Source organism: Diorhabda carinulata, chromosome 2, assembly GCF_026250575.1.
Source record: "Diorhabda carinulata isolate Delta chromosome 2, icDioCari1.1, whole genome shotgun sequence".
Classification (NCBI taxonomy): Eukaryota; Metazoa; Arthropoda; class Insecta; order Coleoptera; family Chrysomelidae; genus Diorhabda; species Diorhabda carinulata.
In genome coordinates, this window is record NC_079461.1 from 22,954,421 (window position 1) to 22,970,433 (window position 16,013).

Below are 16,013 nucleotides of genomic sequence, written 5' to 3' on the forward strand. Positions count from 1 at the left end.
ATGGGGAGCCCGCCAAATTTAAGCAGATAGACTGTTTAAAATTGATCGTCAGGTTTAAATTTTTTTGGTTTCAGATATGTTTACACAGAGCAGCAAAAAATTACGTTTTTCACTTAATGTATTTTACTCATTTAAACTTTGCCACATTGTTATTGATTCCTGTATGATTTCTGTATCAAAAGGCCCACATTTTATTTCTTTATTCATTATGAAAATAACAACAACTAAAAAAATTTATATTATTATTATTACAATTTTTCATATATGTATATTTAAATACATACTTTTGTAAATATCTCAAAAATATGAGTTCACCTTACTTCTCTAAACACCTATTTAAAATAATTGCTCTTCAGTTCCATGGATTTATTGATATTTGCCTCCTTTGATATGCTTTCCATCAGGCTCCCACTTTGGCTTTTGCTCGTCAAACATTGTTTGTCCAACACCTACTTCATATTCCAAGGAAATTTCTACCAGCAACTCAAAGGTGCCCCCATTTAATTCTCTCTCTCTCCCGTCATACCAATCGTATCCTTAACCCTCAATCCCATCATCATCCGGCCTAACTCAACTCTGTCATTGATATACTCGTATCACCATCCATCTCGTTGAGTGACAAATCCAGTCGACCTTCTGAAATAAGTTTGTTGAGACTAACGTTGATTAAAAATGATTATAACAAATCCGAAATTTCCAGGAGCATCCACCACAGATCAACTGAGGGTGTACCTTCCTTACATCAAAGGTGTAACAGACAAAATTTGCAGAATCTTCAAACCTCACGGTATTTGTACAATCTTCAAACCCAATCAGAAACTCTCCCATCTTATCAGATCCGTCAAAGACAAAATACCCAATGAACACCATGGAGTGTATGAAATCCCCTGCTCAGGTTGCTCCCGTTCCTATATTGGCCAGACAAATCGGTGTATTTCCGTCAGAGCCAGGGAGCACTTATCTGTCACTAATTTCGATACTTCCTCCACTCTTGTCCAACATCGTGTCCATACCAAACACACACTCGATTTCAATAGAACCAAAACTATCGCCCCATTTCGCTCTTTCAAGTTCAGGATTATTCGAGAAGCTATCGAAATAGAGAAACGTCCAAACTATCTGAAGACAACGATAGCTAGAGATTGCAGGCAACTTGGAAACACCTTCTTTATCCATTTCATTCCAATGCCAACAACAACATTTCCTCTAAAACCACAGAGAAGCCGATCTCCGTACATTTATTACCCCTCCTGCCAATAATATAATGGGTTTTCCAATAAGAGGTGTTATTTTGAACAGCCCGCTATTTCGGTAGATGTCATTTTTGAAGCTGTCATTCTTTGACATTTGACAAGTAGAAACTACGCCATTAATGAAAATGGAACGATACACGCTTCAACAACGCATTGAAATTATTAAAATTCACTATAAAAATGGTGAAAGTTTGGCGGAGACGGTTCGTAAAACTAAAACATTTTTGGGTCGACGTGAAGCACCTTCTCGGACCGCAATACAGAAATTGGTGGAAAAATTTGAGCTGTTGGGATAAGTTAATGATGTGAAGAATAAAACCCGTGCACGACGCTCAAGAACAACTGAGAATATTGCTGCTGTAGCCTAAAGTGTTGAAGAAAACCCAGGTTTGTCCATTCCTCGTCGTTCTTTGGAATTAGCCATTCCCCAAACGTCATTACACCGTATTTTGCATAAAGACTTGGGTCTTAAGGACTATAAAGTTCAGTTAACACAAGAACTCAAGCCGGCCGATCATCAACAACATCGTGTCTTTGCTGATTGGGTCCTTGAAATGCATGAAAATGATCCGGAATTTCATCGAAAAATCATCTTAACTGATGAGGCCCATTTCCACCTTGGTGGTTACGTCAATAAACAAAATTGTCGAATCTGTGGCTCGGAAAACCCAAGAATTATTGTTAAAAATCCTCTCCATCCTCAACGTGTGACTGTTTGGTGCGGTTTATGGTCTGGCGGTGTCATTGGACCTTACTTTTTCGAAAATGAGGCTGGAGCAACAGTTACGGTGAATGGATTGCGCTGTCGAGAGATGATTAATGATTTTTTATGGCCGGAATTGGATGGCATTGATTTGGACAACGTTTACTTTCAACAAGACGGCGCTACGTGCCACACAAGCAACGAAACCATCGATCTTTTACGGGAAAAATTTCCGGACCGTGTTATCTCTCGAAGAGGTGATCACAATTGGCCACCGAGATCTTGTGATTTAACACCTTGCGACTTTTTCCTTTGGGGCCACGTGAAAGATAAGGTCTACGCCAACAGTCTAGTATCGATTCCATACCTCAAAGATGGAATTCGTGAGGCTATCGAGACATAGGGCAGCCGCTTTGCAATTTGGATCCGGAAAATTTCACGAAAAGGATATGGTCCTGTAAGCGCAGTCGTGGCGGCCATTTGGCTGATGTTGTGCTCCATTATTAACGGCATACATTCCTCTTTATAATGAAACATCCGATCATTTATCTCAAAAAATGGCATTTTCCTTTGAATATCAAAATAACACCTCTTATTGGAAAACCCCTTACTTCGTAGGCGCGCCAAAACCGCAAAACCCTCCAACAGGTCCCCTATAATTACAAGATCCAGGCGACAAATACCCCAGTTAGCTCAAGACCAGCAATGAGTGTGTTACTGTCAGTAGTGTTCTTGATACTTTCCATTTCCTCGGTGAATTTCCAGGGAGTAGGCAGATTGAGGCTGAGATAAAAAAGGGGTGATTTGATGCGTGGAGTAGAGATATTGCGACCACGGAATCACTTCTTAACAATTAACGAATAACCATCCTATGTAAATATATATATATATATATATATATATATATATATATATATATATATATATATATATATATATATATATATATATATATATATTAAATTCTTTCAATTTAGTCGCCGTCGTTGGCGTTTAAAGGGTTCGGATAAATTTGGCATAAAATTTGGTGTCAGCTGGGTAAAAGCTCTTTCTGATTGGTCTGGAATGTGTGCCATTTAGCATATGTTGCAGATGCTTTAAAATTAAAGATTAAAATAGCATTTATTTTGAAAATTCCAAGTATTTATAAAATTCTGCTAGGGTTACAAAGTATCCATGTCTGGACAGCTATTTTATATGTAAATTATTGTAAAGAGATTATCTATGGTTATAAGTCAGTAAAACTTCACATTAGTTGTAATGTGTTTGGCATAATGCAGTGAACCTATTATTTCACGGTTTTGTAATTATACAATAATTATGGTTCTAAAGTTATATTTCATTATATAAGTATATAATGTTATTACTACTTTTTAATAATTTACTTGATATATCTATATAACTCAAAGCAAATGAACAAAAACTACCACAATTACATTCGAGCATACAAAAACGAAGATAAAGGCAAACCAAAGAATATAAAAATGTTTCCAGACCAACACAGGGAGATCCATTATTCATTACTCTGTTCAATGTAGTATTAGAATGGATAGTATGTAAAACCGGTTTGAAGAGAACGGGGCATATATGTTTTATTTCTATAAGTACAAGCTGTTCCGACTAAGGAAGAGATCATGGCAACGATTTCTCTATCCTCCGAGATTCCAGCTCGGTTCTGCGCATTCTCAAGCATGCGCAGTCTCAATAAAGTGTCTCGAATGAGAGAGAAAATGAATATTGTCGGCAACGTAACGTAGGGACGTTTTTTTCCCATACTAACTGATCATAAAGGAGTATTACATATATGGAACAGGGACACTAAAAACAAGGACATCGCAACTACTAGCATACGCAGACGTTTGTAGTAGTCCTTTCAACATCGGAAAAAGAGCTTCATGAAATCTGCGGAGCCTTCATACAGATAGTGAATCTACCAAATCAACTAAAGTGCCGTTTCGAGAATACTTAATCGATTTAAGAAAACTGGAACTGTGGAACTGTAGAAACTCGTAGAAACCCTCGTACCTAATACCTGCAGAATCCTGAGAAGAAAACTTAAATTCTAGAGGCGTTTCTTTAACGAACTCAACAATAAGGAGAATAATCTGTTTTGCAATACCAACATTCACCTAATGGATTGAGAAACGCGATCTTCACAGATGTGTCTCGTTATAGATTATAATAGAAAGTAGACGAGAACGAAAATGGATATAACTATGGTCTGAGTAGAAATTTTTTTCAATGGCCATATTAAGTTGATTGTATTGGATGGAAATAAGGACAGTTTCATGTGAATCTAGTGGTGGCTAACATACTGTCGGCCACATCGAACTAATTTTAGAAGATATCGACACTTAGGATTTTTCATCTTTCATCCAGATTCGCCTTACCTGAATCACATAGAACTTAGGATCAGTTATAAAAAACCATGACTACTACAATCCACGACCAGGAACCATACAGAAGCTTATGTATCTTCCACAACTTTGGGTAAAAATTGTACAACATTTATTTAACAACTCGGTTTAAAGCATGCCTAGAAGATGTGCTGCTCTAACATGTATGAATAAGAGTCACACAAAATATTAGCTTTGATAATGGGTAATGACGAAAGAAGGAACATTTGAAGAATTTGAAATCAATGTTGCGGTAAGGCAAGGTGCTGGAAGGCATAATATGAGAATATGATATCGATAGAAGTATCAATATAAATCAAAACTAATAAAATATACTGATAATTTAATTCTAATAGCAAGGTATCGAAAAATTGAAAAAATCTTGAAGACACAGTCGAAAAAATTTTAAGAGAGGATTAAAAATAAATCTGAAAAAGACAGAATATATGGAAACTGAGGAAAGAAATTTAGAAACCAGAAACAGTGAAAAAAATAATCTCAGCTTCTAAGTAGACGACACCTTTAAGTAATTAGGTACAATGATAAGCAACGAAATAAGACAAGACAAAGAATTCAAGCAGGATATAGGGCATGTATTAATTACCAAATTATAATGCAGAATAAGGTAATAAGCCGAGTAACCAAATTGAGAGTTTACAAGACTGTAATAAAACCAGTAGTCACATACGCTGCAGAAATTATGAAACTAACAAACATGAATGTAGAACTGGTAAGGACATATGAGAGGAGATTAATTAAGAGAATTCATGGACCAGTGAAAGTTGGGAATAATGAGTATAGAGTAATGAAGCACTAAGAAATTAAGAATATATTAGAAAATGAGGATATAGTAAACACAATTATAGCAAAAAGATTACGATGGTATGGATACATTAAAATCATGCAAAAACTACAGGAAATAAGGGAAATTACAGAATGGAGAGCGAACGAGGAAAGATCACCAAGAAGACAAAAAAATAGATGGGAGTATTAGATTGTACAAGATAGACAAAGTTTAGGAATACGTGAATAACAAACAGATGCACGACAGGAAGAAATGGAGAACAATAGATGATGCAAGAAATTGCATTGTAACAATAGACAAACGACTTTAAAATGATCAAAAGTATGTAAATGTTAAAAAGGAATATATAAAGAAAATTAAGTGAAAGAAGGTTTTAAAAAGGTGATATTCTCGTTCTTATCAAAGGTATTGCAATATGTGGTGAATAAATATATATGTTCTAAAAAATAGCATTAGTGATACGTTGTTGATTATACATCAGTCAGTTATATAAATTTATTCAAAGATATCGCATAAATGAGAAAAATTGAAATGTTTCAAAGAACCATTACCAGTGTAAGAAACTGTATAAATAAAATAATTATGGGCAAAGTAGGATGTCATAAGCAAATATCTAAATTAAGTTACTGAAATGAACATTAAATCTAATTTATATATTATATAATAAAGTAATACAGTTATAATAAATGCAAAATTATTTACATATTTGATTTTATGTACTACAGTTCAGAATAAAATTTGGCTTTTTACATTATAAATTCTGTTACCATGTTTTGTTTTAAAATAATTGAACGGTAAATTCCATGATGGCATAAGTAATGACACTTATTTTTATCTAATGATCTAATCTATATAAAATGCCTTTCTCATTGGAGGCGAAACGAGTTCCTTAAATGTTTGCGTTGAAATGGGATGTAATTTTAATAATGACATGCTTGAATTTCATACCATTACATTATATCATTGATGAATGTTTCATGTTTTCAAAATTGTACAATTCTTACATATCAATAATGTATTAGTGTATCCAGAATTATTTTTAAACTATAGTTCACCTGGTACCACTTTTTTGAATATCGGGAACATGACGCTGGCCTAAAATTAGATGCGAAAGCGCAAGCCCTAATAGAATGTTTTGAACTGAACAAGGCAGGAAACAGGGAGAAACACCCTTTGTATGCTATCAACAAGGGTGCGTAATATTCTTCTGGTCACACGCCGGGAAAGCGACGGATTTTCTACGACTGTAAAATTACGGATTGTTTTGGATTTTCGACTTTAGTAAAACTGTCGAGTGTTAAGTGTGTTTAGAAAGCGTGTGTTAGTGATAATATTGTAACAAGTAGTTGAAAAAAAATTGTTGAATCAGATTTACAGGGTGACTCACAGAAGAAAATCACTGTAAAGTAAAGATTATTAAGTTTTTATACAACATGCATTTCTAAAATTTTCGATATTTTGAGGTTCTGGTATTATTCGGGTAATTAACGTAGTTTGCTTTTTCGAATAAATATGAGAAATTCAAGTCAGATAATCCCTCATGATTCAAAATTTGATATATTAGTGTTTTTATAAAGAAACGTAACTTGCTGATGTTTTTCTTTCATTCTTTCTTTTTCCATTGAGAAAAATGTTGAATAAGAGTTTTTTCAAAGAATTCAAGCCGTCAGCATAAAACGATTAGTGTACAAATGAAATTATTGAGACTACATTTAATGTTCACCAAATTAAAATTGGTTTCGTTAAAAAGTAGGAGGTTTTTCTGTCACTATTTGTGTTAGAATGTCATAAATTATTTCTTATTATCATTAAAGGAACCTATTTATTATAATTAGATGTAACTAAAACTGTAGTTTGAAAAATTGGAAAGCTTTTTGGAGCAGGGCTCAATTATCCTACTAATTAAAGATGATAAATCTTTGGATGAAGTCTATACGAAATTCTTGTACATCGATTTGGAAAACTGCATGATAATGTAGGATCCATCTGTAACATTCTTATTTCGTCGCCAGAAAGTAATGCTAGTACAAGAGTTATGTGATGCTGATCACGACTGCAAAATGGAATTTTGTCAAACTATATCTAAAAGGTAGACGCATACCTCATTTTACAAGTTCCAGCCTTCATGTTAGATATGTGAAGTTAATCATAACGGTTGTAGAAATTGCACTGATACAAATTCTAGACACTTGCAGGTATATAGAAAGGTCTTTGAAAGTTAATATTTGAACCGGTATTGTCTCTTATTAGACTATTATTTGTAAAAAGAAATTTGAAGAGACGAATATATTTAGATTTCTTCAAAAATCAAATAGTTCCTGTAATAAGAAATCCAGTTTAAAGATAATATAATTAACACGTTAAGCGCTATTTTTATCCTTTTGGTTACAAGTACCCTTGATCATAGGAGCCACCTCTATCCAAACGGATACAAAGGACTAGGTTGGGTAAATTCATACAGATGCAACGTGTTCGTTTAAATGTATAGGGTACTATTGTTTCAAATAAAATTTATAATAATTTATTGGATTAATTCTGATTTATGGGTTATTAAAAACATTTTTCACAAGTATTACTTATGTGGGGAGATTGTGAAGATTTAACTTGGGCATAGTTTCAATTATATTTAGTCTTTTATAACAAGCAGAACATCTAGTTTTCTTTTTATCATCATTGACGCTGATTTGATTAGGCTTGGTAGGTCTTGTCAAACTTTCATCTAGAAGCTGAGTTATAACAATATGCATTTTTTAGTGTAGTTCCTGGTATCAACTCTACTGCTAACTTTCGGTACCGTTTGTTCCTTTTACGTAAACTTGTAGAATATAGTTTCAACTGCTCAGAAAGATGTATACATCTTCATTATTATTTAAAATTATTATTGGTTTTACTAAACCCTCTCCACGTCTTGTCGTGTTTTTTTTGTTGAAATCACCAAAACATCTTTTTTGTATTTCAATTTCTATTTGAGTATATTTTCTAAATTATCCATTTGAACAATATGAATTTTTAATGGATGATTAAGTATGTCCACGTAGCGTGTTTAACAGAATAAATAATTCGACACTATTATCAGACGGCTCATGCCCAATGGATAACATTCCGTACCTTTTACAGGGTACAATCTAATGATAGCTTTTTAAATTGATTTTTTAACAAAAAGTACTCTTTGTTTAACTCGATAAAATTTATGATTTAGCAGATATGTATATTTTTCGATCGTTGAATCAAGGAAGCCGTTCGTCATAAATAAACATTGTGAAGAAAAATTATAATAAAATTTGATTATATATTGGAAATATTCACAGGAGGTATTAAAACACAATCAAAAATTTCTAATTGAACTGTATACTGTCGAGCATAGTGTTAGTTACATTAGAAAAAAATGAAATGTAGAAATATTTAGTTGGTTATACTAAAACTTATCACTTGCACTTCTAAATATTTCCGGAGTCTACACAGGATATTCAAACGTTTACTGATGGAGCTGGTTTCACATGAGACGTTTTTATTAAGTCCCATAATTTACATTTATGGTTAGATGAAAATCCTCACGGTACAATTCAAACAAAGAATCAATATCGATTTTGTGTTAATGTCTAAGCAGGAATAGTGGGTAATAATTTAGTTGGTGGGCATGTACAACGATTTAACCATAAATTGAAGTTAAACAAAGAGTACATTTTTGTTAAAAAATCCATTGAAAAATTTATTTTTGCTATCTGTAGATTGGACAGGTTGTCCTTGTAAAAGTTACGAATTGTTAACCATAGGGCGTGAGACGCCCCTGGCCTTCAGATAGTAGTGTAGAATTATTTATTCTGTCAAACACACTACATGGATATTCATAATAATCCATTGAAAATATATAATGTTCGAATGTATAATTTATAAAATGTACTCCGACACCAGAGGTTGTATGAGGAAATATTTTTCATGTCACAGCATTATTTTTTGCATCAAGTCCCGTTACGCCTTGTAGTTATCAAAAGCTAAATAAAAAATACATATTATTTATAATACTTCCTAATAAAGTAAAACTAGGAAACTTACTGAAAGATACACTAAAATGGGTATTTTTATATTGCAATTTATCTCCTTTTGTGGGTTTTAGTGGCTGTTTCATCTGCACCGAAAGGCTCCTCCTCGTCCGAAATTTCATGTCCAACATTATTTGCGAATGTGCTTGTTCTTTTACATCTGACATTATTTTCACTCACGATAAAACTCTTATAACATCAAAGATACGAACACTACGCGAGCCACTTTGCAAACGCCTGTAGATTATTCCCTACCAACAAAATTCCACAAGTACTGGCTTGTTTCTTCACTTCGATACAAGAGGCCAAAAACTTTAATTCTTGAATATGAAAAAAAAAATAAAATTTAGTACATAAATTTTATAAAAACAGTTAAAAAGAACCTTTTTTAATAATTGGTACTAAGTCTACACATTGGTCCCCAGCCATTATTTTTTTTAACATGATGGCGCTAACGTGTTAATGGTAATGGGTTTCAGCAGGATGGTGCACTATACTTGAGTGCTGCTGTTCGAAATTATTTAAATAAAGTTTTGTTAAGTGAGAGTCATGTTTAAAACTAAGAGACCACTAGATCGCCCGATTTATTACCATTAGACTATTATTTCGGGCGGTATTTAAAAATACGTTATACAAGAGAAAACCAGATAATAGGGATTAATCCAATACTTCATGACTTTATTTTTTTTGGCTGGTTTGTTATTTAAAACGTAACTATAGATTCAGATTTTAGGTAGGCACTGATTCTATTTCATATAGTTAGAAATTCATTGTTCATTACAGCTTCTTTTTACTCTAAGACATTTTCAATAACAGTTTCTTGTTTTCACTTTATCCTAAGTAAATGCGGAGGATGTTATAACTAAAGTGTAGTGATAGTTAGAACAGTACATTTTCGAAGATATTCCTGAGGTAAAATGGGCTGTAATACTAGTAAAGATACTGTCCCAGTAGAAAATGAAACTAAAGAACATCAAGAAGGAGAAAGTGAAAATATTGTTGAAGATAAGAAGGAGATAAAACTCTCAGAAGAGGGTTCCAAGGATGTAGTGGGTAATCATGTTGAAGGTAAGATATTGTTTGAAAAAATATTCATTTCTTTGTCTAATTTAAAGATTTTGTGAACATTCGACAGAATATATACCCTTTAGGTTTGCAGTGGAATATGAGAAAATTGAAAGGTTATTCAGGTTGTATTCTGTTTAGATTATAAATTTTGAACTTATGTGATCTGAGAATGTTGGAATGATTTGCAAACCTTTTTTGACTTAGCCCAAATGTGATTATGTGGCAAAATAGCAAAATGTTAATGACCAGTGAAACCCTATAAACCTGATATTCTCTATACACGCTACATACTTAAATTTTATAGAATCCAATGGTTAGTACACCTATGAGAAATAAGATATACAGATAAACTAATTTATGTTTTTCTCTTTGAACTGGCCTAGTTTTTTATTTGTAAGAACTTATACCAATTCCAATATTTATATGTTGTATCTGATGTATATGGTTTATAAAAGTTACTGCCTGCGGGAAACGGGTCTCTCGGATATTCCTTGTGCTAGGTACGAAGTGGTTTCGTTCATACTCTCAATAATTATTTTTATCATTAAGACCTAGGTTACTAAACTTGCATGCAAAAAGCAACCTTGACAGATAAATTGCATAAAATTATAGATTTTCATTATATACAAGAGAACAATGAAAGAAAAAATATCACTATTGGCTCACTATTTATGGTTTTACTCCTGAAGACAAAATTTGGACACAAGTATGTAAACCATCCCACAACGATCATCATGAAACTCTTTACATAGACTATTGTTATTACGGAAAATCGATTTAACATATCCATTTTATGCGGAGATACCGGAAGTCGCCATTATCTCAGGAAGCCTAACAGATATCGAACCATGGATAACTTAATTCGATAGATCTCATCAAGATCTATCTGTGTGTGAAATCATGATGATTGACATATTCTATGGAGAAAGTATGTAAATGCATTATTTTCACGAAAAATCAATAGACAAAATGAAAATTTAGTAATTTTTGTAAGGTTATGTTAGGTTAGGATAGGTTAGGTTGGGTTAGGTTAGATTAGGTTGTGTTAGATAATGAAATAAAGGTAAACAAGATTAATTTTCTTCAATAAAATCATTTAATTGGAACTTTTACATTCGAAAATCTTTTTAGATTTCTTCTATCAATGAAATGTATGGGTCTCTTTACCCATAACCCCTGTACCATGGGGGAATGCAGATTGTGAGAGTACAATGGGAGCATCCAAAAAAGCATTTAATAGATACAATTGACACAGAACTGCAGAAAACCTTGTAGCATTCAAAGAGCTTAGAGTTAAAATGAGATGGACAATGAAAAACAGCAGAAGAAAATCTTGGAAGAATTGCGTATCGACTATAAATTGTTGAACTCCAATTAATGAAGTCTGAAAAAAAATCCAACGAGTAATGGGCAGAAATATAGACATTGGTTTAAAACATATTATACAGCAAGGGGAAGAAATATCCAACATAGAAGAGATATCCAACATATTTGCAAAGTCCTACCAAGAATACGCAAGCAACCAAAATTATACGAAAGAATTTCAAATATTGAAAACTACAGAAGAAGCCAAACCCATTGCAATAGTGATGAACGAAAATGACCCAATGAAAAAATTCAAAAATACAGCCCAGGACTAGATGATCATTTTCATTCAGAACTTACCACTTAATGCAAAGACTCATTTGATACAAATTTTCAATCAAATATACTTAGATAATCAATTTCCGATGGCATAGACCCAAGCGATTATAATACCAATACTGAAGCCAAAAAATGATAAATTGAAATTAGAATCCTATCGCCCAATTTCCTTAACATGCTCGATGTGCAAACTACTCGAGAAAATAATAAACATAAGGCTCACATGGTATTGAAAGAAGAATGAAAGACTCACACCAAAACAGTAAACAGAAAACAACGCTCAACAGTAGACAACCTAGTAGATATCGAAAGTTACATAAACGAAGGATATGCCAATAAACAAACATGCATTGCTAGCTTTTTTGATGTGAGCAAAGCATATGATACGGTATGGAGACTATATATAATAAAGAAACTAGAACTCTGGGGCATAAATGGACACATATTGCAGTTCATACACAATCTTTTGAAAGAAAGATCATTTCGAGTGAGGGCCAATGGAATATTACCAGACACATACCAACAGGAAAATGGAACCCCACAAGGATCAGTTCTCAGCCCCACATTGTTTCTAATAGCAATAAAAGACATCGTACTAAATAGTCACTCCCTTGTATAGGTCAGGCTCTATGCGGATGATCTAGTTATACACACCAGAGGCAAGAATTTCAACACTATGCAGAAAAACATATAGCAAGCTATAAACAATATCGAGAACTGGCTCAAAAACACAGGTTGGAAACTTAATATTCAAAAAACAAAATGCATTCATTTCTCGAGAAAGTCGGATCCACCTGTCTCCGTACTCAAAATGAATAATATCTATATACAGCCAGTGAGTGAAATAAAATACTTCGGTTTAATGTTGGATCAAAAGCTCAACTGGGAAAAAATCATCAAGCATCTGAGAACTTCAAGCCAAAATAGAATCAACGTGATAAAAGTATTAAGCAACCACCATTGGGGTTCAGATAGTAAATCATTGTTATCATTGTACAAAGCTCTCATCAGATCAGATCATCATCAGATGATCATCAGATCATCAGAGTATATAGAACGAGCCTAGTTGAAAGCCTGCACAGCGAATCCGGTGAACCTTCTCTATCCTTGAAAAGACAATACCTCAGCCTGTCTTACGCGCTGTGAACATTCTATCGACCGAAAATAATCCTGTACATCAAAACGTTCACGCTCATCGATTCCAAACCATATATCAGAACAAACCACGAACTACGACACCTTTCTATGAACGAATTAATAGATACAAACATGAACTAAAAATTACCTTTCCACAAGTGTACCCTATAAATAAATCCAATATACCACCTTGGTTGATCGAAATCACTCTAATCGATACAAATTTAGCATATTTTAGCAAAGTCGAAACTCCTTCCAAAATCATACTCAATAACTTTATGCAAATATTATCCGAACACCAAGACTACACTCAAATTTACACGGATGCATCTAAATCGGAAGACGCAGTATCGGCAGCAATTCTAACACCCATCTCAAATACTGGCTTAAGACTACCAGAACAGAGTACAGTATATACAGGAGAGACACGCGCTATTCTTTAAGCGGTTTTGTACAGAGAAAGGCAAGGTCAAACTAAAACCTTGATTAGTGATTCTTTGAGAGCAATCAACAGTCTACGATCGGTATATTCAGATAATCCACTCAGTATAAATCTAAAAGAAAAAATACACAGACTAAGACAAGAGGAACGATTGTTAAAACTTTTGTTGGTACCTTTACACATCGGAATACCGGGTAATGAAAGCGGAAAGAGGAAAGTTCAACGACACATGGAGACTTGAAAGCTCACCTAAAGAAAGCAGTCCATGAAAATTGGCAAAATGTTTGGAGACGGAGCAGATGCAAATTAGCAGAGGTTAAGATGTCAGTCACTCCTTGGAAGAACAACCCGAAACAACGGAGAGTACTCGTGATTCTGTCACGTTTGCGAATGGGACATACCAAGTATACCCATGAACACTTTTTGACAGGACAGGAAAAAAATGTATGTGATATGTGCCGAGTTGAAGTGTCGGTGAAAAATGTGCTAGTGGAGTGTCATAAGTTCGCAGAAAAAAGACGGGAACATGGTTTATGTCAGTCTTTGGAGCGAAAGCTGGGGAACAACTGTGACATTAAAAGTATTATTTCCTATCTAACAGAGATTGATATTATCAGCAAAATTTAGCAAGAAATGAAATGTAAATTACATAATTGTACAATCACACCGTTACGTTGCTAATAACACTGCGTGGTTGATGCAACTATAGTCTGAAATAAAAAAATAACTATTATATTGTTCTGGTTTTTCTTAAGTGAGGTGATAGCTTTGTCATATCTTTTGTCGTCTTCTTGATCAAAATTTTGTAGCTGGCCGAAGTAGGGCTGTGTAAGCCTTCATGGATTTCTGATGTGACTGTTTGATATTGCGTTTCTAGTTCAATTTATTCCTTCAGCTAGCGGTCTCACGTGAAAATAGTGGATAAAATCGTATTGATAGTTTGAATTCTTGTCAGTCCCACCTTGAGGGGAAGAATTTTTGAATGATTATGTAGGTACATCGGCAATATAGGATTTGTATTAGATTTTTTTGGTTAGTTTTTCAATTTTTTCTTGTGTACAGTTGTATTTTGAGTGTTGATGGTGACTTCGTTATGTGACCAATTTAGGAGAGAGTCTAAGTAAAAGTTTGTTTCTTTTAATAATCTTTTGTGTAGAATTTAGTGGAATCTTTGTATGTTATAGGAGATTTTCGTGACCCGTTTCTTCTTCCAATAACTTTTTCTTTAATGGTTTTAAATATTTCTTTAGTTTTTTTTCTCTATGATTTTGTATGTAGTTGTTCAGAAGATCTCTATCGATGTCTAAGTCAAATGGGTCTTGAACATCTAGATGGCCATTTGAATTATTGCAGCCCAGAATAGCGTACAACATTTCTCCTTTTATACTCAAGGTTTTCTTATTTGTTCTGTTCTAATGTGTTCAAGTATTGTGGAATCATAAACTATTCAATTGATTGTGGGATATCCGCAGTTGTTTAATGGATTATGAGTGTCGACAGACTCTTGCATATGTCCATTTGCGGTATTCTATGATTTATTACATAGATGAGAAGAGTATTTAGGACATTGACATAGTTATATCAACGATTGCTAGAAAATTCTGGCAGTTTGCTTGAAAAGTATCGAGATGAATGATTTCCTAGGGTTTCGTGGGCGTTGGCGTTATCATAAATTTTAGTTTCGGAAGATTTTTGTCATATTTACTGATTAGACAAATGTCACATAGATTTATAATTTTTTCAACGTCTTTCTTTAGAGTTGGCCAATAGTATAGTCTTCGAATTTGAGTTCCTGTTTTGTTTATGCCACGGTGATTGGTTTTTCCTTGATGGTATTTCTATTAGAATGGAATCCTAATTTAAATAAAAAAAACAATCTCTTTTTTTGTCAATATATATTAAAACCTCACATAAATCTATTGAACTATGTTATTACCACAAAGAATCTAAAAATAAAATATAATTCTAAAGTAATTTAGAATAAATATTATAGAAAATATCTAGGTTAAAGAATTTGTTCCAATTAACTCTGTGGTTAAAACAGTGAAATAATGAAAACCTGTTTTATTATGTGAATATAAATTGTAGAATATCCCGATATGCCCTCGTCACGCTCTAATTATGTGTCTGGTAAATCGAATTCTGAATACAGTGACAATATGTGGAATATAGTATTGTATAGGGAATTAAGTTGGGGCGTGATTGTATAGGCTTTATATAAATTGGTTGGACATTCTAGGATATGTTGTAAATAATATTTCGTCACTCCGAAAAATACTTTTTAAAATCGAAAAATTACAAATGAAGAAGTATATTCACTAAATTACAAACAAACAATATTAGGTTTTAAATAACATTATTCTTTTTATACATTTTATATATTAAAATTACAAAGTAAGCATCTGTTTATGATTACTCAGCCTTCATTGTTTCTTAACTCCTCCAGCCTAAGAGAAATTGAGAAATTCTTGAAATCTTTTTGTTCTTGTTTCTTCTTATCTTCTTATTAGTCTTCTTTTGTTTCC

The 16,013-nt window shown here is 33.3% G+C and overlaps 1 protein-coding gene across 4 annotated transcripts in view; it reads left to right on the forward strand.

Annotated features, from left to right (window-relative positions):
* The first annotated feature begins 6,372 nt into the window (after positions 1-6,372).
* LOC130904120 (uncharacterized) overlaps positions 6,373-16,013 on the forward strand; it is a 115,391-nt gene continuing 105,750 nt past the window's right edge. Inside the window, exons 1-2 of one of the 4 annotated variants that reach the window (XM_057816689.1) lie at positions 6,373-6,563; positions 9,981-10,265. In XM_057816689.1, coding sequence (XP_057672672.1) covers positions 10,115-10,265 — 151 coding nt within the window. In that variant the 5' untranslated portion in view covers positions 6,373-6,563; positions 9,981-10,114. Of the gene's footprint in view, positions 6,564-7,310; positions 7,353-9,980; positions 10,266-16,013 lie in introns of those variants that run through there. The other 3 variants (XM_057816688.1, XM_057816690.1, XM_057816692.1) reach the window with 3 other exon arrangements.